The sequence below is a fragment of the Heloderma suspectum genome, chromosome 6, assembly GCF_057233095.1.
Source record: "Heloderma suspectum isolate Gila_16-S chromosome 6, 16-S_ref, whole genome shotgun sequence".
NCBI lineage: Eukaryota > Metazoa > Chordata > Lepidosauria > Squamata > Helodermatidae > Heloderma > Heloderma suspectum.
Window position 1 is genome coordinate 56,398,952 of NC_139463.1, and position 23,775 is coordinate 56,422,726.

At 46.5% G+C, this 23,775-nt stretch overlaps 1 protein-coding gene across 1 annotated transcript in view; it reads right to left on the bottom strand.

Annotated features, from left to right (window-relative positions):
- Positions 1-23,775, bottom strand: part of STAC2 (SH3 and cysteine rich domain 2) — a 51,888-nt gene that overhangs the window by 23,233 nt on the left and 4,880 nt on the right. The window contains exons 2-4 of the mRNA XM_084804494.1: positions 4,062-4,353; positions 1,207-1,304; positions 458-545 (exon numbers count right to left, since the gene is read on the bottom strand). Coding sequence (XP_084660620.1) covers positions 458-545; positions 1,207-1,304; positions 4,062-4,353 — 478 coding nt within the window. The remainder of the gene's footprint in view (positions 1-457; positions 546-1,206; positions 1,305-4,061; positions 4,354-23,775) is intronic.

Below are 23,775 nucleotides of genomic sequence, written 5' to 3' on the forward strand. Positions count from 1 at the left end.
TGTGGAGGAAGGTACTCCACACATGGTTTTATATATCTTACATTAATGTTCCAGGACTAGGAATCAACCTGGAAAAATTCCGTGGGTCAGATAAAGCAGCTTGACCCAATTCTGATAATTTTAACAACAATGTTGGTTTGCAAGATTATTCTTGCAAACCAAGACTCAGGCTGTTACCCGCTCCCCACTTCCACGTCTATGATGGAGCACATTGGATTCCATGAATCCCAAAGAATCCCCTTTCACAATTAATTGGGACAGCCTGATAGTCAAACGTCTGCCCTCCCCCTGAAAATCCCTAAATACGGACGGCCCTCTGGCACTGGTATAACCTCTACCTGCTAAGGTGGACCAGGGAAGCCTTGAATCCAAAAAAGCAACTGTCTTTTCTGATGGCTGAGCTGCTGTCAGAATTTCTACACACCCATTATCCACCCATCCTCTGTTGACTGCTCACCTGCAGGGGGACACTCCTTAGTGGCTGCTGGCTGCGGCTCGTGCACCAGCATTGGAGAGCTGAGGTTCCGTCGGAAAGAGGTGGCCTGCTGAGGAACAAAAGTGAGAAGAATGTGACTGGGTTCCCTGCAGTGGTGGGGTACCAGACTGTTGCCAGATTGTCCTCCTCGAGCAGAGGGTGCTAGGCAATACAGAAAGGGCAGCACTTTGTCCTGTTCTGTGATGGTTACCAAGAACCAGTTTATTGTGTTACCTTTCCCGCCTTTCTTATGCATTTATCAGCTCACATGAATTGTAAATTGTCTGGAACGCTAAGGAAAGGGGACGCAGAACTCTGAATAATCAGTCTCCAAAAATAGAGATTCCCAGTTCCATACTTTGTTCCCAGAAGTTGATCTGCAGAGTTCTCCAATGTTACACTGTTCATGCAAGTAGTGTGGTATAGTGGTTAGACCAGACATGGGGAAGCTCCGGCCCACAGGGCTTTCCCATTTGGCTCATCAGCTTCTTTCTCAGGCCCTGCCCACTGAAGCAACTAGCTTGCAGTGTATTAAGTCAGGATCCCTGGTATATTGTGCGCATGAACACAGCCTTAGTCTGCGTCTTTACATCCATCCTGCGTAGAGGTTGCTGAGTCACAAAGAAACTGCACTGCTTCTTTTCCTTACTAGGCAACACAGAAGCTTTGGGACATCTCTGTCCCCTTCCACTGGATGTTGGAGCCATACATAGGTTTGATCAGCGACTTACTGTCTTGCCTGGACACTGCTGATGAGAAACTTCCTCTGAACACCACAAATGCACGCTAACTTTGCATGTCTTGCATCGCAGGCCTTGCTTGGAATTTCCTGTAAAGTAAAACAAACCCACAAGTGAGCTAGAGAGTCATCTGCGGAGGCAGGGCAGCTTTGTATGTGCTTGCATAATATTTGCGGGGTGGGCGATGTGGGAGACCTCCATAAGAACAGACCAAAGCATATGAAAGAGAAACCTGGTACAAAAGAACAGACCGAAGTCAGGTTATTCCATCATCCCGATCAGCATGGCCAAAGGGGAAGGCCGTGTGATGTATGTAAATCCGGTTGTTTCACACTCCCACTTCCCCATGCAACCAGATGTTTAGCCAGAGTCAATCCCTTGTGAGAACTGGAGGCTGGGCTGTTTTGAAAAATCTGTTCATTTACTAATATACACACTGGGCACAGGGCAGTGGGGCAAGCGGCTATACAAGGAGTGGGCGACATGCAGTCCCCACCACACCCTGCAATTCGGAGGGACCGATTTAAATCCCCTCCCCCACAACAAAATGGTGTCTGGGGCAGCCACAGAGTGCCCCAAAGCTCAAAATTAGCTTGTTTGCAAGTTAATTGTAACCGCAGCAGTAACAATTTTGACCCCAAAGGGTCAAAATTGGCTTGCAAACAGGGGCACCAGATACCATTTTCTTTCTTTATTTAAATTTTAAATCCCCCTCTCACTCTGTTTTTTGAACCTACAGGAGGGGAGGATCCAGGGGGCAAAAGTGGCCCTCGGACCTCCCAAAGTTGCCCACCCCTGAACTATACAAACGGTGCTGGCTTGTAAAGTACCATCTGTTCCCCCCGAAAGCAACCTGCACGGCCTCTGAATCCCCATCCCACCTCCAACAGCTTCTTGCCAGCGCACTGTAGACTTTAGACTTGTACAGTCAGGGGCAGAAATATTGGAACAAGGATAACTGTTTTGGCAGTTGGCTTCTGTACACCACTACACTTAAGTTGAAAGGAAACACACCCAGATGGGAGCTAAGTCAGGACTTTCAGCTGTAATGCAAGGGGTGTGACAAAAGTGGGGCACTAACCATTCAGGAAGGACAGCCAGTGGCACACACACACACCCATCGTTGGGGGCTCATAAGTAATGGAACAATCCAACATCATTTCAAACTGAAGGATCGCCTTTAATACCTGGATGAAAATCCTTTGCAGTCAATGACTGCCTGAAGTCTGGAATCCATGGACATGACCAAATGCTGAGTTTCTTCCCTCGAGATGCTTTGCCAGGCCTTTACTGCAGCTGCCTTCAGCTGCTGCTTGTTTGTGGGTCTTTCTGCCTTCAGTCTTGTCTTCAGTAAGTGAAAAGCATGCTCTATTGGGCTGAGATCAGGTGACTGACTTGGCCATTGAAGAACATCCCACTTCTTTGCCTTTAGAAACTTTTGGGTAGCTTTTGCTGTATGTTTTGGGTCATGATCCATCTGCAACATGAAGCGGCGTCCTATCAGTTTGGCAGCAGTCGGCTGAATCTGAGCAGAAAGTATAGCCCTATACACTTCAGAATCCATCCTGCTGCGTTTATCAGCAGTCAGGTCATCAATAAACACCAGTGACCCGGTTCCATTGGCAACCATACATACATGCCCATGCCATCACACTGCCTCCACCATGTTTGACAGATGATGTGGTATGCTTTGGATCATGAGCTGTTCCTTTCCTTCTCCATACTTTTCTCTTCCCATCATTCTGGTACAAGTTAATCTTGGTTTCATCAGTCCAAAGAATCTTATTCCAGAACTGGGCAGGCTTTTTTAGACGTTTGCTGGCAAAGGCTAATCTGGCCTTTCGGTTCTTGAGCGTTACCAGTGGTTTGCACCTTGTTGTGAGGCCTCTGTATTTACATTCATAAAGCCATCTCTTGACTGTAGATGTTGACAATGACATGCCTACCTCCTCAAGAGTGTTCTTCCGTGGTCTTCCAGGCCTTTTGCTGTTGCTGAGCTTGCCAGTTAATTCCTTCTTTTCCAGGATGTTCCAAACTGTCGTGTTGGCCACTCCCACTGTTTTTGCTATCTCTCTGATGGGTTTATGTTGTTTCCTCAGCCTAATGATGGCCTCCTTCACTCGCATGGACACCTCTGTGGACCTCATGTTGGGAGTTCCAGTGAACAGCTACCAAATGCAAATGTAACACTCAGAACCAGCTCCAGGCCTTTGATCTGCTTGATTGGTCATGGGACACCCAGGAAACAGGCCGCACCTGGCCATGCAGCTGCTTGTCAGCCATTCGTTCCATTACTTATGAGCCACCAACGATGGGTGTGTGTGTGTGCCACTGGCTGTCCTTCCTGAATGGTTAGTGCCCCACTTTTGTCACACCCCTTGAATTACAGCTGAAAGTCCTGACTTCGCTCCCATCTGGGTGTGTTTCCTTTCAACTTCAATGTGGTGGTGTTCAGGCCCTGACTGTATATGTCTCCAGCACTGTCTGCATTCCAGTGGTTAAAGAGAAACTATTTCTCTCCAATCTCCACTCAAGCAGATGAGGTACATTAGTAGCCAGCCCAGCAGCCATAAGTGCTCATTTCTGCAAGCCTCTTCTAGCTCCAATGCCCAATGCTTAGTAACTACACAAAGGCAGGTGAGAAGCAGGGAGCTCATCTCCTGATTTGGCAGTAACACCACATCTGAAGTTCAACCAAATCCCCTTCGCTGATGGGAAAGGGCAGAAAAGGAGAATGACTAGGGCTCAAAGTACTGATGAATGTGTGTGTTTGTGAGGGCTACAGCCAGAGCTAGGGAACGAGAATCACGGCAGGTGAGAGCAAGTGGGATTTCGAGAATACTCACCTACAATAAGCTGATGGCAGATCTCGCAAGGATTGTGTTTCTTGAAGATGTGCTCCTGGAAGCTGTGTGTTTTCATGGGCTTGAGGGGGGCCAGAGGCTTCTGGGTCACTCTGGGAGAGTGTTCTGCTTCAGTGGGAGCAGGCAGTGGAGACGGGGGTGGCACAGAATCGGGGGGGCTGAGCAGCACATCCGAAGGGAGCTTGAGCTCACTGTTGGAGCGCAGGAAAAAGTTCTCAACACTCTTGCTGCGCAGGATGGTTTTGAGTGAGAGGGAGCGCTTGAAACGTTGTAGCTGGCAGGCAGCAGGAGAGGAAAAGAGGAGGAAAGAAAGAGGAGTCAGTCATACACTGGGGGAGGGATGTTGGGGAAATCCACAATGGAACCAAATGAGTTCAGATTTTTATGAATTCAACCCAAAGGTTCCACAGCAGACCGGCTTTTCCCTTGCCAGACGGATTCTGCAGACTTGCAGATCGGTTTTCTAACTTTCGGGGATTTTGCACAAATGTTGCTGTAGAAAAATACGCAAAAATAAAAAAACTCAGTCAAAAATGTGCATTTCTCCCATAGACTAAAGCATGAAAAAGGGGATTTGGGGGAGATTTGCACATTTTGAGGGAATTAGCACAAATTTGGAAACTAAAAAGAATCCAATTTTGTCGATGGGCAGACAACAGAACAGAAGGCACCTGACAACCCGTGACACACAGACGGAACAGATTTTTCACAAGCCGTACATCCCTACACTGGGGCAACTTACTGCAGAAGCACGAACCCTGCCGAACTTCCTCTGCTCCCCCTCACCATGAGAACAACAACAACTTAGGGAAACTGTTCAAGAAGTGCTTGAAATGCATCACATACAGTTCTTTTTCAAACTGCCAGGGAAAGCCTTGATGAAGCTAGAGGAGATGGAAAAGACTTGGAAAGCGTCTCTTGACTTTAAAAACACACACGTGAACAATGCCAATCGAGCTGTGGAGGCCTTCGAATTAGACCCGGTGGATTGTGGGTGGTGGAGGCAAATCCAGGAAAGGAAGGGTGTTTAACCCCGCAGGCTATTTGTCTGCTAGAAAAATCATCTTCCTTCTGCTGCTTTTTCCTCCTGCAGGGGAAAAGATATGGAGACACTAACGGGGAACGATGTTGGGGAAGGCATTTCACACACTGCAAGGCAGACTTGTGCATTCTTCCTGTCTGCTTCACTGTAGCGAGCATAAAACAAGGGAGACGCAGACAAGAGACAACCAGGAAGCACACTCAGGCAGCTTATCGGCCTGGAGGATGAGGGGCAGCTCAGTTCAGCAACAACCCATCGCTTTTTGCTCTAGGGCGGAGTTCCGACACAGATGCTACACTGTCCGGGCATGCCTGGGCTCTGGCAGGCTCAAGGTTAGCCCCGGGCTCCAGTCTTTGCTCTTTCTCATCATATAATCCATTTCTAGCAAGCAGTGGCAGATTAGCCAGCAAACTGACTCAGTTTAGTCTACACAACGTATGGCAAAGAGCAACAGCGTCTCGGGTGGCAAAAGGGAGCAAGAATATTTAGGCTATATTTACACCTCATTTTGTGGAGAGGGGGCATGGCTGAATAGGAACCCTCAAACTGCTTTCCAGCATCCACCCCATAGCAAGAGTGCGGCTGGGTAACAATGGCCTTTAAAACCAAGAACTTTAGACGTGCCAAGATTAACCCTCCACCACAGCCTTCCTCAACCTACTGCCTTCCAGATGTTTTGGATGTCAACCCCCATCTGCCTCAGCCACCATGGCCAATGGTCAGGGATGCTGGGAGTTGTCATCCGAAATATCTAGAGAGCACCAGGTTGGGGAAAGCTGCTCTAGCACCTTCACACCAGCTCCCGAAAGGCAGCAAAAATAAAGCTAGCATAGTGTTAGTTGTTTTGTTGTTGTTCAGTCGTTAAGTCGTGTCCGACTCTTTGTGACCCCATGGACCATAGCATGCCAGGCCTCTCATTTTTACTGCAGGGGTGGGCTACCTGCAGGCCCTAGCACAGCCCTGGCTTAATTTCAAAAGCCCTCTGCAAGTAAACAGTTCAGGTCTCTGGCAAGGGTGCTTTGTCCGTCCTCTGGCAGTCTGCTGGGCAGGGAGGATGAGGGGGGAAAGGAGAGAAAAGGGGGTGGCAGAAAAAGAGCGAGAGAAAGGGACAGCAGAAAGAGAGGGAGGAAAGGGGAGTCGCAACCCATTTTGGCTCCGCACTGCTGGCTTCAGGCCCTCCCACTACCAGAACACACCACCTGACAGACTGCAAGGGAAGGGAATGTGGCCCTCGGCAGAAAACAAATCACCTCTGATTTACTGATTAATATTTATTATTAGAAAAATCTGGAGATGAGGAGACATGATAGAAATCTACAAAACTATGCAGAGCAGAGAGAAATGCTTTCCTTTATGCTTCCAAACGATGCTTGGATTTCAAGGAGACTTTCTGCACTTGTTTTTCTTGTCCAAACCCCTGGCAAGAATGGCTTTGTGAGACAAGGCTCAATTCCACGCTCAGTTATGAAGCTCACTAGGTGACCTTGGCCTGTTCTCTAGCTCTCGGCCTAACCTACCTAAAAGGGTTGTTGCGAGGATAAAATGGGGGGCGGGAGAGAACAATGTACTCTATCTTGCACTCTTAGGAGGGAAGGTGGGATATAAATGAAACAAACAAATAAAATGAAGGAAGCAGTCTTAGGGTTGTGGAGCACAAGGTACGTACTATATTTCAGGTACTCTTTGTTAGGCTGATGGCTGGCCCAGGATGATCAGCTGATAATTCATCAATGGGAGCTAATGTCTGGAGACGATCTCCTGATATGTGGAAATCTCTTGCCAGTTTTTCAATGTGATACCCATCAGAGCATGGAGAAAATGACCCCCCCAGCTAAGGTGAGGGGGCGGGAAGGGTTTGGGGGGGAGCTTTGAAGTTAAAAGGAGAGAGCAATTTTGGAGCTGGGAGGTGGTGGAAGTATTATTGAGGTCTGATGCAGGATTAGCAGCTGCTCTGAGGTGTATGGTGCTCAGCTTGTGTATTTGTAAATAAAGCAAATATCACAAAGACACCCTAAGACTCCAGTGCTCTCTCTTCCAAAGAAAACCAAACCCACAGAGCTGCCCCAGAACCTCTCACTGGGTTGGGGAAGTGTGGGGAGTTTAACAGCAGTGCACCTAGATGCAGAGCGATTACCTACAAACTACAACTACTGAGCACTTTGAATTCTGAAAGCAGTTTATGATCATCATCGTTACCACCGCTGCGGCAGCTTATTATTGTGCTCAGTGTTCATGGCAGAGATGTGATTTGAATCCAGGTCCAAGTCCACTTTTTTCACCAGTGGGCAGAAGTGGAGGATGACAAGGAGGATTAACAATCCAATGGGAGGCATTGGGGGAAAAGAGAGGAATAGGCCAGTGGGCCAACAAGGCTGGAGGGTAAGGTGAGCCAATTAGCTGTTGAAACACAGGAAAGGGAAAGCCTACAATTAAATGGGTGTGTTTTGGAGATATTTGAGGTGACAGAAAATGTCTGGATTTACAGAGCTTAGCAAGGGAAACACAAAAAGCAAAGGTTGGCCATATAAATAAAATCCCCCAAGGGCAATATCTTGATTAGGCCATCCCAATGTTCACAAAACAGTATGCAAGCTTTTAAGGTCCTCAGAACTCTTCATCAGGCTAGGCGGTAAACAAAGGAGGGGGGCTAGGAAAAATCTAGCTGATGTTGAAGCCATAGAGTCTGCATTTAGTCAGTCTTAAGAAGGAATGTGGGAAGTGGTTGGAGGCGATCAAATTAGGCTCTGTTAGGTGTTGTGATGATTTCTGGTTGCACCTAAACACCTGCCCTCTCTTCAGTTCAAGGCCATTCCAAAGTTTGACAGATGGGAAGGTTGCAGATGGTCCATTAAGCAGGTAAGCAGTCTGCAGCTCAAGAATAAGTACAAGGACAAACTAGATTCTTCCAGGGTACTTTAGCTACAGGCGGCTGCCACACCCCGGGTCTTCATTTGAGCATGGAATTGTGGCTGGGTCAAACCATTTTTTTCCGGCCTTTGCAAAAATGAATCCCCACGTCCCCATCTTAGAGGGACTTTTCCACTCCATTCACATATATGGGATTAGGGAAAAGGAGCTGCATGCACAGGGGAAGAGGGGGAGAAAACAACAGGCCCCACACTTCAGGCCATGTCATCCTTGGGGGCAGAGGTGAGAATAGGAATCCCCCTACCTCGAGAGATTTGCCTAGAGCTCCTGGAACTCAGCTGCTCTAGGCAGCTTGTCTCTTCTGCCTTCCACTTCGGCTGGCTCTAGAGCAAGGGCTCAGCCCTAGAAAGTGGGAGAGAGAGATACTAATAAACTGACCTTGCTTACAGGAGGACAATTTCTTAGAGACCCCTGGCACCTTTCCAGAGGGCACAGGTATTGCACAAGCGTGTCACCATCCCAGCACGCATACCACAGTGTTAATTAGTTATTTAATTAATTATTCTCCAGCTAGGATTATTTCTTTTTTAAAACAACAACAACAACCTCAAACCAGTTTAAATAGCAATTGAGATTTGCAAAGCACTTTCTGAGGATAAATCCAACAGCCACCTTGTCACATAGGGTGTCGCTATTCTCAGGGCTTTGTGCGTAGATAACTAATTTACTGCGGTCACACAAGATGAACCAAGTGGCCTTCATGCCACAAGTAATTTTTCAAACCAACCAAAGCCCACCATAGGTGTGGAAACTGAATACAAGGAGATGTACTGATGTGCCTTGGGACCTGGCTTAGATGTGGATTTTGCCATGGTCCACATGAGGCTTCTAATAACAACAACACTTATAGCCATGCTCTTAGACACGTGCAGAGTATATTTCCCTCATTACTGAGTAGCAATCCTGAATAACCAGTTAATCAAGCTGAAGACAGAGAACAGTTGTTTTAAAGAGAGCTGGAAGGGGCTTAAGAGAGGTGCTTTGCTTCCCATGGTGTACACACATATTTCTTTTGTGTCACTGTTGCCACAGGTGAAACAGATTCTGCAGGTTTTTGCAACTATAAAAAGTTGTGCCAGAGGCAGAGGTGGGATGATATCCAGCAGCAGTAGCATTTAAACCATGTTTATTTATTTATTTGATTTGTACTGTGCCCTGCCTTTCTACCAAAAATGGCACTCAAGACAGCTATGTTCAGCTCTCTGAAACACCTATAGCTGTGTCTCCAACATGAATTGGGTAGAAGAAGCACTAGAAAACAATTACACACACACAGACAAGACCCAGGTTAAAGCCAGCATGAAACCCTGAACTCTGGGATCAGGAAACCCTAAACTCCTGATTCTGGGATGCCTCTGAGGAGTGGGTATTTTGCACATCCTCAGAGGCATCCAATTTATTATTGCTTTGCATGTGTCCAGGCTGGCTCTCAAAACTTTTCAGACTACGTGGCTGGGCCCTGCTCCATCTCATTAAGCCTTGTATGGGGAAAACGGGGGAGCAGGAAAAAAATATTCTGAAGTACAGAGAAGCCCACAGGAGAGGTACAAGGTGAAAGCGAGGGCGAGACAGCGTGCACGCCAGCGGGGCCGGCTTTTTGCTGCATCAGCGGGGGACCCAGCTGGCTCTGCAGTCTGAGCTTAAAAGCTTTCAGCTCCACTTACTGCTGATGCTGAGGCCATTGGAGCGAGAGGGACACTGCCCTGTTTCCAGACCTGGCAAACTAATGGAAGCTGCAACACCTCACAAGGTCCTGGGGAGATCCTGCTGGCTCAGGGGGGCATCTGGAACCCATTCTGGGCCCGTGCTGGACCCTAGTGCAGCTTGCCCATGCAAGGACTACCAAGTTCCCAGTCTGTTGAGGCATCAGGTTCTCTAGTACAACTACTCCTACTGTTTAGCCTCGAGCGTGCACAAGATGCTGTACAGAACACAGAGATGCCATCCCTGGCTAACGGGCTCACAAATCTAGATTAGATGGACAAGACAAGGGATAATGAATTGAAAAGAAGTGGTGGGGATGGTGTAGGCTAGGGAGAATTGGGCCACACTGCAGGGGTGAGGGCAGTGTGAGGTCTGCCATGCTGAGGAGGACCTTTCAAAGCCTACTTCTGCACATGCATAACTCACTGCCACAGAAGTGCTAATGGTCACTCCTTTAAATAGTGTATCTGTGCCTAAGTATATAATGCCTATGGACTACACACATTCTTAGAGGGCAGGCCTATCCGTGGCTATGAGCCAGGATGGCTAAATGGAGCCTCCATGTTCAGAGGCAGTATACCTCCGAGTACCAGATGCTAGGGACAAAGAGGGCTGCTGTTTGTAGGCTTCCCAGAGGCATATGGCTGGCTATGATTCAAAAAAGGGTGCTGGACTATGTGGACTTTCTTTGGTCTGCTCCAGCCAGGCAATCTGTACAGCCAGGCTAGGTGGTCCAGGGAGCAGCCTTTGTGGAGTGAGTTTCCAAGAGGCCTTAAGGAGAAAATGAAGTGGCTTGCTGAACAGAAAGGAAGAGGTCCTTCCAAGGACTGGGAACAGAGTGGGCCAGAGGGTAAGGTGATGTTGGATTGCTACCGTATGTTTTTTCTGGCCTTGCTCCTGCATCTTCTACAGTAGTCTGTCTGATATACAGAAATGTAGCAAATGAAGCTTTTCATGACATGGAGTGCAGAAAGTTTAATTTACTAAATTAGTGTGTATCTAGCCACTTTAAAGACATATAAAGCATAAAGAATAGGAACAGTAAAATAGAGGAAAAGGTAACCCTATGGAGATAAGAGTGGGAAGGAGAAGAAGAGGGGTTGGTAACAGTTGGGCTTGTGCAGCCTGCAAGAATCAAAAGGGGTGTCAGAGGGGATGTTGCTGCACTTGGAGCAATCTGAATATATGACATCTGATGTTGTCCTGGGCGTTGTTAGAGATAGACTCACCTGGGCATGCACCCCAGATCTTCTGAGCTGTGCCCTGGACCTTTAGAGCTGCCCCAATCGCCATCCTCTGCCTTAATACAAGCCTGCTTCTTCCCTCTGAGCTCAGTAATCTTGCCGTTACTAAGGAGGCCTTAGGACTCGCTCCCTTAGCAGACCAATAGAGAGTGAAACATGAACGCATCAGCCTTTTTAAGTACAGGGGAGACTGCCACCTTTCCTTCCACAGTCTGCTCATTGTTGTTTTTTTCTCCTACTTTTCTGCTCTTACATGCCCACTGCTGGGAGCTTTCTTGCAATGAAATTTTGGAGAGAGAGAGAGATGCCAGGAAGAATTCCATGTGAAATACTGGTATTTCATATAACATCTGATTTTACTGGCCCAAACTGGAACTTTGGCTTCTGCAGAAGTTCAGTATCTTCAGCAGAGCAAAGGATTCAATCAGTCTCCGCAAACTTCTTTCTCCCCCTCCATTTTCATTTCTCCGAAATTATACCAGAAGGAGGGTTAGAACTATGTGACATCATGATCCAGGAAGTGCTGGGGCTTTTAAATGGGTTTTACAGTTTTAAAAAAGCTAGAAAAAGCCCTCAACCACATCACCTCATAGTTAATTTAAGTATGTGAAATCCTTAATAACCCTCCTAAATTCCTCTGAAGTGCTACCTCTCTGAAAGGAGCCATATGGCTTGGGCAATTCTCTCTCCCCCCTCTCCATTTCCAGTCACCATTCCTCTTTTCTTTTTCCCTTCTCTTCCCTATCCTGGTCTTTCTTTCTCTTCTTTATTCCACCCAGAGCATACCATGGGGAGTTTTAAAGAGAATTGTCTTTGGTAGGCAAGATAAGTTCTGAACTGTATTTGACTTCATACAAACAGAAAAAAGGGTTTGTTTTTCTCCTGCTCCTTCTCCTCCTCACCCAGATGAGAAAAGTGGGTTGCAGAGGAATGGATCTGGGGCTGTTTTGTTTGTCAGTTGCCATTAGCCAGCAATATGAAGGGCTGTAGCTCAGTGGTAGAGCACATGCCTGGCATGTAGAAGGTCCCAGGTTCAATTCCCCAAATCACTCCCTCCCCCAAACTGGAGAGCTCCCCTTCCACAGCAGAAACTTTGCTGGTTTCTTACTTAGGGACACCTCTAGGCGGTCTGTAACTTTCATTACAATGGTCCACAAGGAACATAGGGAGACAAATATGTCCTCATTTGGAAACCCTCAAAATGTCAAGGCTACTCATGACAAAACCCCTGAGGCTATCAATCTGCAGTTTGGCAGACATGATCCCCTCTGATGGGGCAATGTACTGTGAAATTTTCATCCAATTCTTCCAAGGAATAAAAAAGTTATTGGCAGTTTCCGTTAAAAGAAAATCAGAATATAAAGGCACATAGCACAAAAACTCCTGCACCCATTTTTCTGACATTGGGCAGGTGTAATCCCCTCCTAAGGGGCTACAATGCCTGCAATTATCACCTAATTCTGACCAAGAGAAAAAACGTACAGTTTCCCATGATAGTCAACAGGGAGCCCAAAGTCTCGGTTTTCCGAACCTTGACTCAAGTTTGGGACTCAGCTGAAGTGGACTGATTCTGAATGGGCCCAAGCAGAAGGAGGATGTTTTGAAAACCGCTGAAGTGGGGTCCAAGTTGAAGTGGGGGGCAGTGTTCACCTCTAATGTATACATCTATCTCTATATCTATACACACGCGCGCACACACACACACACACACACACAAACACGAGGTGTGCACTATATATATGTCCGAGTTGAAGTGTGTGTGGGGGTTCATATACATACACACACACCACATGCAAATTTGTGTTATGGGCCTGTGCTCCGGATGTAGCAATGCCCCTGGATGATGCTCATAGTTAAGGTGGGAAATGAAAAGCACTAGATGCTTGAAGTTGATGAAGGGGTTCACACTGGCTTCTCTTTCCAAGCCTAGGCCCTAACACATATTGGTAATACCGGAGGAAGGAATGCCACAGATCACGTGGACAGTGTATCTTTGTCACCACCATGCAACGGTGCCAGCAGCCTGCATAGATCTAAGATGAGGGTTTCTGGTCCCAGTTCCTCCCATTTTTAAAATGGAACATCAGCTGGAGAGGCACACCCAGCATCTGTGAGAAACTGAATGCATACTCAGGCTGAGCACCTAATCCAGGTCGAAGCCTGGTTTCAATCCCATGCACTCTATTGTAAAGAAAAGAGAATTGTGTAAAGGAACCCTCAGGAGTTCCCACTGCTCAGGAAAGGCAGATCAAGATAATAAGCTGCTTAGACAGGAGGAACTGTCTAAAAGACCTGGGGAGAAGGCAACAAAGAAAGATGTAATGGTTTTTCTCTGAGCTATGGTTGTGGGATTAGAGATACGAGTAAGTGATTTATTTATTTATTTTATTGCATTTATATCCCGCCTTTTTTCCTCTTGCAAGGAACCCAAGGTGGCTTACATTATCCTCCTCCTCTCCATTTTATCTTCACAACAACAACCCTGTGAGGTAGGCTGGGCTGAGAGTCTGTGACTGGCCCAAAGTCACCCAGTGAGCTTCCATGGCTGAGTGGGGACTAGAACCCTGATCTCCCGGCTCCCAGTCCAACACTCTCGCCACTACACCACGCTGGCTCTCTGTACTGATGAGTACAAGGCAGTTCATGAGCAGGGGAAAAGGACTGGAAGCTCTACTTTCAAACATTGCCTGGGTGCTTTCTGTTATAAGGCTTAAAAACACTGTTTTGGGTTTTCCAAGGAGAAAGCAATAGTTCCTAGGAACTAGCAGAAGATATTGCATGCTGCACAGAACTTCAGAATGTGAACAGTCTATTGGTGGGAAGTAGTACAAGCAAACTGAACTTTCTCACCCTAGAGGGACCGACCCTAAGGTATTTCTATGGAACGGAGGGGATCTTGTCTTTCACCCATAGGGCCTTGTTCTTTTAAGTGGATGCTCAAGAGAACAGTTTCCAGGTTCCTTCTTGAGCTCTCTAAACGGAAGGAGCTCCATTTTTCTATTTTTCACCCTCTGTGACGATCTCAGGAACTTGCCAAGGCACTACAAAAAACCCGAATATTTCTTGACATGTGGCTCCAGCCCCTAAGAGCTATTTTTAACCCAGCTGCTGTGAAAACAGCTTGGCAAATAGAAGTCTCACCATTGGCAACTCAGCTCTCAGCCTTTCCAAAAAACCTCCTCCCCCATATTTATGAAACCATATACAATGTTGAACTTCCTGCTGTGTTTACCTCCCCCCACCCCCTTATACCAGTTATGTCTCCCACACAGATTTCAAGCAAGCATAGATTCACAAGTTGACAACTTTGGGGATGTCTTTAGCTACCCTTTTTCCTTCCCCTCCGACATCCACAATTGCCAAATCCTGCTGTTTTCCCCACCCCACCCTGTCTGTTCAAGATACACGCTTATCACACTAGAATCCATACCCATTTTCTGCTAATATATGCTCTTAGCAGTATGCAGTGACACCAGCTATATCTCTGAGGTCCATCTTATAATTGTGGAGAGGCAATGGAAGCCCTGGTGTCATTCATGCCTTAGTAACCTCCAGGTTAGATGACTGCAATGTGCTCTGTTTGGGGCTGCCCTTGAAGACAGCCTGGAAATTTAAATTGATTCAAAATGCAGCTGCCAGGTTCTGAATGGAGCCAGTCAGATTCAGATCACATCACACTGCTCTTTTGCCACATTGCTTCCAGGCTCAGTTCAAGGTGATGGTTTTGACTTTAAAAGTCCTCGATCATCTGCAACTGGAATACCTCAAGAACAGTCTCATTCCAAATGAGACCGTGTGAGAACTTTGTTCCACCCCAAGGCCCTGCTTTGGCTCTTCCTGCTATCGGAAATTTGGTGGGCACATACCCGTGGCAGGGTCTTTTCAGTTCTGGTGCCACTATGCCCAAGATCCGGAGCACCTCCCAAGAGAGGTCTGCCTGGCCCCATCTCTGCTCACTTTTAGATGGGAAATGACAAAGATGATTTAATTTCAGTGGGTTTTTTAGAATACTGCTCTTAGGATGAACTTGAGCAGTGACCCTCTTTTTAATCTGCTTGTTTGTCCCTTGTATTGTTGCCTTATTTATTATTGTGTATTAAAAACATCTTATTGCAAGCTGCCTCAAGTATGTGATAGAAAGGTGGGGTAGACATTTTGTACTAAGAAATAATAGTTTCTCATCATTATTGGGCAAGTGTTTTTTGTTGTGATCAGTGTTTCGTACTGCTTGTGCTTAGTTTTAAAGGTTGTTTTAATGGCCTGCATGGTTTCCCTCGGAAGAAATAGCACACATATGTAGGAGGCAGGAGATTCCCAAGTAAAACATGAAGACTATTTTAAAAAACACAAACAAGAAGGTGTCCTCTGTCTGAAGGGCTGTCCGACCCACGTCCAGTTTAAAGACACAGAACCGTAAGGGAGAACAGCAGGGGCCTGGAAGTTGCCCATCAGCAGTTAGCACCTGGGCACAGTCTTCCTCACTGTAGTGAGAATTCTTGTATTTCTATTTAAATTATAGTAATTATTTCTAAATTTGCATCATACATATAAATTAGCACATGCACATTTAATGCAAATCTGTATCTTCTTTTGTGTCTTTTTTGGTGATGCATTTCTTTCTCTTCACCCCCAACATCTAGCGCTTTCTTTCTTCTTTCAAGTACTTAAAACTTTCAACTCTGGGAATGAATGACAGTCAGGCATTCACTTATGTAGGAGAAAAAATAAAAGGATACTCTGGGGAAAGCATTGTACTGGAAGCTAAACCTTCCCTAGCAACCTCAGCCATGTGCAGAATTCGGCCTGTTAATAGCCCTATAAGCCCATGCTGGGTTCTTGTTTCTTGGTCATGCTTGAATGTGATAGGTTCACATGATCAAGCAGCCCACCCGTGGCTTATTTAAGCCACAAGTAGGCTGCAGTGTGTGTGGGTGGCCATTTCAATATTCAGACCGCAACTGTGGCTTGTTGTCCGAACCTGGAGAGACTGGGTTGCTGGTGAGGTTAACAAACCACCCACAACCATAAAAGGGTCCATGGGTTCTGGGTGGTTTTTTTAACCACACCAACAACCCACCCACACCAGGTTCAGCTGACACAACAAGGGCAGTCGAGGCTTGAATATTCAAAAGCCCCTGGCATGCGCAGACATGCGTCTCAACCCACCATGCCTTAAAGCCATGGTGGGCTGCAGTGATCTTGCAAACAGCAGACAGACCAACCATTTTTGCGCCTAACACCAGACATGACCCACCCCAAAGATGGCAAGCACAACAAGCAAGGTTACCTTTGCTCTTGTGTGAGTCTTTCGCTTTCCTCGATTCTACTTTGAAGAATTTGTGGCAGCCCTCCCACTTCAGAAGCATACATACACAGCACCCTTCGATTGGGGAAGCCCCCAGCAAACCATCTGTTCATGACAAACTGGATCAAGCACTGACCTCCGGGCTTCCTATCCCAAAAAGGATAAAATGTGGTTGGAGGACTCTGACTGATTGCTCTGGAAAAGCCCCGAGCTATCCATTCTGAATCAGGCAAAGTACTAAAGTGTTAATAATTATTTGCTTGTTTCTGCCTCAGTTCCCGTCATTTGCAAAAAAGCGCAGGTTTTCAATCCATGTTATTTCTCACATAACGGACACTGTGCAGAATTTCAATCTACTTGCTCATTTGTTTCCTTAGTTTGCAAACTGTGCAAACCCAATTTAAGCAGGTGGTGGGGGGTGGAATCAACCTGCTTGAGCCCTTACACCTTAAAGCAACCTGGAGGAATGCAGGGTTAATCTGCTGGCTGGCTGGAATGCAGGAGAGGAGCACTCTTGCCCAGGGTGGGGTGGGGGAGGACACACTGTAACACTCTGTTACAACTCCCACTTGTAAATGGTGTAATTCCCACAGAACTGATTCCGTTTTCTCTGGTGAATAGTTTTGGTTTCTTGAGCACAGTGCATCAACTGTTTGGCTTCACTAACACTTAGCTTCTTTGTACAACAAAGATTCCAAGTGGGCCCAGACAGCACCTGGAATACAGAAATTCTCAGCCAGCTGCCCCCAAAACTTCAAATCCATCCATGGTGCACACCACCCTTCCCCCCCCCCCCCAGCATTTGGCTTCTAAGTAGTGACTAGCTGGATCCCTGGCTTTTTATTTGCATCAATTTGTGATTTAGAATTTTGAGACAGTGTCATGGGCACTCTCACAAAATGGCTGTCATGCCGGGCTTGCTCATTTATAAAGCGGCCGCCGTGGTGGGCATGGCAAGTCACAAAACACTCATTTACCAAAGGCAAACTGGTGAGACTACAAGAAAAGTAACTTACTAACAAACAAGGCAGAGATGGGACCTGAGCTCCAGAGGTGGGATTTGAGCTTGGCAATATCCCAGTTAATTTTTTTTTTAAAAAACTGAAGAAATAAAACTAAAGTCAGAAGGGGCAGAGGGCCTGGTGGTGCCCCTGACGGCCCCAGGATCCTCTCCCCTACCATCTCCTGTTCAGCAGTTCAACACCCAGCCCCCAACTTTTCCTTGGACTGGGAGCTGGGAGATCTGGGTTCTAGTCCCCACTCGGCCATGGAAGCTCACTGGGTGACTTTGGGCCAGTCACACACTCTCAGCCCAACCTACCTCACAGGGTTGTTGTTGTGAGGACAAAATGGAGAGGAGGAGGATAATGTAAGCCGCCTTGTGTTCCTTGCAAGAGGAAAAAAGGCGGGGTATAAATGCAATAATAAAAAATAAAAATGTCCGCAACACAGCTGCTGGGTTGGAACACAGGTCTCTCCATTCCAAACTGAACTCTCTATGCTTACTCTTAAGGGCTCTACATTTTCCAGGAATGGGTCCAACCCCCTTTCAGACTCTGCAGTCGAAGCTTAGATTATGCCAGAGCTCACTAGAGCTTATCACCAGAAACTGCTTTGAATGCAAAGGTCCTACCCTAGGATGCGTAAAGGAATAGCTTTACCATGGGAAAATGCTCAAGCACATGCTCTGCATGCCAAAGGTGCCAGGTTGGGTCCTTGGCTTCTCCAGATTAAAGAAGGCAGGGCTCTTGACTCACACCTTGGAGAGCCACTGATGCCAGTCCTGGGCTAGATGGACTGGCTGTATTTGACTCCAGTGAAGGTGTGAGGCCCGCGGAGGCAAGGAAAAGAAGAAGTCAGGCCTAGAGGCCTGGGGTATTTTGTTGGGAGGGGGCAACCCTGAGTGGAGTAGTTTCATTTCCCTGGTTGGTTTCATTTTCCCGAGTTAGGTTTCATTTCTCCAGGGTTGAAACAGTGCTTTCAGTTGTGGGGAAAGAGGGGATAAAAAGGGAGAGGAAGACCAGAGAGAGAGGAAGACCAGAGCCTGAGGAGAGAGCAGGAAGAAGCAGCCTAGAGATGTCTAAGTGCAGCTACGGTAGAGGGACTTGAGTTTCTGCAACTTTCATTTTCTCTTAATGCCTCTTGTATCACTCAGCTCTATTCTGTAAATACCTTTAGTTGTAATTTTCCTGCTTTAATTTACCAGTAAACTGTTGTGGTTAACACCCAGGTGTCTGAAGTGCCCATCGCCCCAAGTCTGTAGTCAAAACCCCACGTTACTGGGAAGGGGAAGTTTAACGGAAGGAAGGAGGGACTCTTAAGGAGGCAAGAGATCCTTAAGGAGTTGCTCAGGGGGTCCAGGTCATAAGGGGAACCCTGAAAACTCCATATAAGGCAAATTCATATCCTCAGAATAAGGGAGTATCCCTGAGCATGAGCAAAGCATAGCTCTGTCACCACTAAGCAACCAAAACATTCTCCGATTCTAGCATAGGCTTAAGCTCAAGAGCGTCTCCACTTAGAAATTGACCAACGACAGCAATTGCTTGTGAATTTTAAATTAAAGGCTTTCATTTATAAATCTTTTTTCCAACCTACAGATCAGCAGAAACCTCTCGTGCCTGTTCTGCTGGCTCAAGAGCTGCAGTAAAGACCACAGAAAGATTTCCCTTACACATCATAAACATGCAGGACCTTGACGTATGATGCCTTTTCCTGCAGAGACACTTTGGCCTTAACTTAGCACAAGGAAGAGGGGAGAAGTAGAGGATTTGCTTGTTCCTCCCCCACTTAAAAAACAAAACACCTTTTTTAAAGCAGGAAGAGGAAGCCTGTAAATATATAACCAACAACAAAATCAGCAATGTTGGCTAGAAAACATTTTTAGCAGTGGAGAGGCTGAGCTGCTTCCCCTGGAGATGGGATCAATCGGGGTGGCCAATTGTGCCTCCCCTTTGCCTGCTTGGCCATAAAAAAAAAAAAAAAGCTCCCTTAAAAGGCGCTGCAACCTGAATCCAGGGCAAGCTACAAAAGGTCTTAAAAAGGGAAAGATCTTATTGAGATGAGGTGGAAGGGGGGAGGGCGGCTGTGGTTCGTTATTATTCATGGTGATTATTAGCCTAGCAAGGCAAAAATGTAACATATAGTGGTTTGGGGTTGAGGCTGGTTTCAGGTGTGCCAGCTGCCCCTGTTGAACAGTGAAAGCCCTATTCCTTGGGATATATGAATCATACAAAACATGGCCCATCTTTTATCCCTGGTTTGCCTTTGGGGAAATACGAGAGATGCCTTTTGAAAATAGTATTAGTATATACGCTTGTCCACTACAGTTCTTCCAAGTTTCACCCCATTCCCCATAGAAGCTAAATCTCTGAAATGGGAGGGGGCAGGGATGCATTTTTACACATGCATGTCAATGCACTCCCATGGACACAAAATACCAGCAAGCTGCTTCCCTTCCATCCCCCTCTCGCTATACCAGATAATAAACAAACACATCCAGCAACATTTACTATTATTTATTGTACGTATAGCCCACCCTTCCTCCAAGGCATTCAGGGCAGCATACATGGTGTCACCCTCCCACACGGCATTGTATTCTCACAACAACCCTGTGAGGTAGGTTAGGTTGAGAGCAAATAACTGGTCCATGGTTACCCAGAGAGCTTCATGGTTGAGTGGGGATTTGAAACTGGGTCTCCTCAGCCCTAGTCCACTAATCATTACATCATTCTGTTTGGGTTTGCGGCTATTCTGTAAGTCAGGGGTCTGCATGGGCACCTTCCGGGATTTGAGAAACTGCTGTGGGCACCACCACAAAATGCCTAATCAGTGGATTGCAGTTTTGGTGTCTACCTTACACATCTATGGATCTTAGGCTGTGTCCTATTCAGCAAAAATGTTTGCTTCATGTCTATTGCACACCGCAATGCCTCTTCAATAAGGGATTTGTCTAATTCAGCTAATTGCTGGCAGTGCAATACAGCTAATGCTTCTTTTAAATGTATATTCTGGCAGTGTCCAGTAATTGCTTCTTTTTGCAGGGAGGTTATCACACAGAAAATTTTTGTACTGGAGCAGTCTTTAATATTCACTGATATACACGCACTTTTGAATTATTTACCTGCTCTATGGAAATTAACAAATGGTCAGCGTCAATGGATTCTCTGCACCCTTTTGACAGCTAAAAGACTGATACTGCAACATGGGAAGGATAAACACTCACTTCCTATAATGCAATGGATTGAGGACCTTACAACATTTTCAGTATTTGAACAGGTGGCATCTAGACGCCACCTTCAAATGGATTCTTATCTGGATATCTGGTCCACTTTTGTTGAAGCCTATGTATAATTTCTAGAAAGTTGTATGCATTCATATGTATTCATTGCTGTAGATATATAGAAATCCATGTATGCATATTTTAAAGAATAGAAAAAAATAACGTTTTGCAGGTGCCTGCAGGCACCGCATTGGGACCCCTTCATGAGCACCTTTAGAGGAGCTCACGGGTGCCCCCTTGGGGCCCCCTGCTGTAAGTAATACACGCAGATGCACTGGGAGATTAAATATTCTGTTCAGTGCTGTTTTAAAATGTATTTAACCCCCTTGAAAGCCAAAAAGCAGGGCATGCTTTTAAATATGCACAAAATGCAAGTGGGGCCAGCAACAAAATTACGCAGTGTGGAGTGCTCCTGTTCAAGACTCAGCCAGCCAGCCATTCATGTCATTTCACTTCATTTATTATGTTTCTATATCACCCAATAGCCAAAGCTGTCTGGGCAGCCCTTTCCAGGACAGTCCATTGCATTGCATTTCCATCCCATTGTCCCTCCCAGTTCTCCCTCCCAACAGTCAGTCAGAATTCCATGGCCACTGTGTATGCTCAGTCCTTACTGGGCTGTGTGTGTATTCCCCACTTCATTTAACACCCCCGGCCAAGATTTTTTGTACTTCTTGGGCTCTTCCTGAGGCTGCTGTTACTTCCCTCTTATGTGTGGATGGTGCTCTTTTAGTTAGATCAGTATCCACACTTGGAGAATTAGCTATCAGTATATAGCTATGAGGGGCCGAGGTGGCTTAGTGGTTAAGATGAACTGCAGACTGGAAGGTCGGCAGGACAGCAGTTCGAGACCTGAGTGCTGCGTGACGGAGTGAGCTCCCGTCTTCAGTCCCAGCTTCTGCCAACCTAGCAGTTCAAAAGCAAGAAATTGCAAGTAGATAAATAGGTACTGCCTCGGCGGGAAAGGTAACAGCGTTCCGTGCACCTCGGTGTTGAGTCATGCCGGCCACATGACCACGGAAGCGTCTTCGGACAGCGCTGGCTCTTCGGCTTAGAAACGGGGATGAGCACCGCACCCTGGAGTCGGACACAACTGGCTGGGGACACCTTTACCTTTTACCTTTATATAGCTATCCCAAACTGGCACCCTTTGGGTGTTCTGGACTGCGAGTCTCAGGTGCTGCCCAGCCCAGGTCTGGTTTAAAGGTAAAGAACCATAAGAATGGAGCGTCAGGACCTGAGGTTGCCCATCAGCAATTAGTGCCTGGGCAGCAGACTGAGCAAGCACACAAGTCTTCCCCACTCCCTATGGTGAGGTGGATTTTATTTCCATGTAAATTACAGGAATTATTTCTAAATGTGCATATACAGGGAGTTTCAAAATGATGAACCCGATTTGAAATCGCTATATCTCTGCAACCACAAACCGCCCACGAATTAAACTCTTACCACTTGAAAGGGTGGGGCATGGAGTTTCAAATGATTACCGCTAGATGCCTCTCTCAGCGCACAAACAGCCCCTAGCCTCAGACATTTGCAAGATGGCGACCCCGCAACGCAAGGCATTTTGCATTCTGCAGTTCAGCAAGACCCCAAGACTTGGCACTACACTCTTGGCCCCCAAGATCTCCAGACATTACACCCTGTGACTTTTTCTTGTGGGGATACATCAAAGAACGTGTTTTTGTGCCACCATTAGCAACTAATCTGGATGACCTCAAAAACAGAATCACGGCAGCGGTGACTTCAGTGGAAGACGACACTTTGAAAGGCGTTTGGGACAAATTCAACTATCATCTCAATATTGAAAAATACAGCAGGTGGAGGGCACATAGACCATTTATAAAGTGGTTAGTAAAACTTGATAACTCATTAAACCGTTTGTAACGTTTGGTGTAATTGTAACATGTTGCCATCATGAAATATACCGCTTTGAAATTGGGTCCATCATTTTGAAACACCCTGTATACTTGGAAATTATCATATGCATGCTTTAGGTAAATCGCTGTTCTTTTTTTGCTCTTTTTTTGGTGAAGCATTTCCTCTTTTTTTGTGAGGCATAAGTGACCACCCTTCTGACCCTACAAGCACAAAATGAAACAGATTATGAATTTAAAAGGTGAAGCTGCATGTGTTCAGAGTATTTCTCTCTCTCTCTCTCTCCCTCTCCCTCATTTTGTTTTTTTTTTTGCTCTAATATATCAGGAATGTAGAAGCAGTTGTAACACATGGAACGGGCAGGGGTTAGAAGAGAAACGTTAGTTGTGTGCTTCACAACTTAAGTAATCCACGTGGCCATCTAAAGGGGCGGGGTGGGGGGCTTTCCAGAGTCTAGAATCAGCCTGACCAGCAGCAGCTATTGAGGGTTTGAGACAGGATTCTTTCCCCTACTATCTCCATCCAACAGATGCCATTTCTGCCAGTTTTGCTTCCTGCAAGTGAGCAAAGAGCGCTTCAGAGTTAGTTTGGAGGCACCTGAGGAATCTCTAGAAGCTCTTAAACCCAGCTGCAGGGAAATGCTTCTCAGTAGCTTCTCAGGACAGCAGTAGTTCTTTGGATGCCAATTAAATGTCAAGGATCCTGGGGTACACCTCGCAAACTGTGCTGTGTGAGGCTGCAAAAGTCTCTCAGGCTGTTTCTGATTTCACACACGAGATGGCAAGAAACCTGAAGCCATCTGGGCTCCTTGAAGCATGTACCTGTGTAATGCACATCCTACAAAATAGATTCAGACTTCGTGGGCATACCCTTAAGATGTCTCAGGCCTGTTCACACATGCTTCTTTGTCACTCTTTGACACTAGGATCAAGTGACGACTTGCGTGTGTGAATAAACCATCACACATCAGTCACCACAGATAGAATTTTCATATCATCTGACATCACCTCAAACACAACACTTCCCCGATGAAGACAGCTCACACATTCAGTGGGGAGTCAACATAAAAACAGCTCCTTGTCGCCAGAGTCAGCTGAGGTGGCGAAGGTGCTGGACCAGTGCCTGGAGGCTGTAATGGGCTGGATGAGGGCCAATGAACCAAAGCTAAATCTTGACAAGACAGATGCTCTGTGGATTGGTGGTTCTCGAGTCCAGGAATTGGGTAAGCAACCTGTCCTGGATGGGGTTGCACTCCCCCCGAAGGGGCAGGTGTGTTGCTTGGGAGTACTACTAGATCCATTCCAGTCACTGGA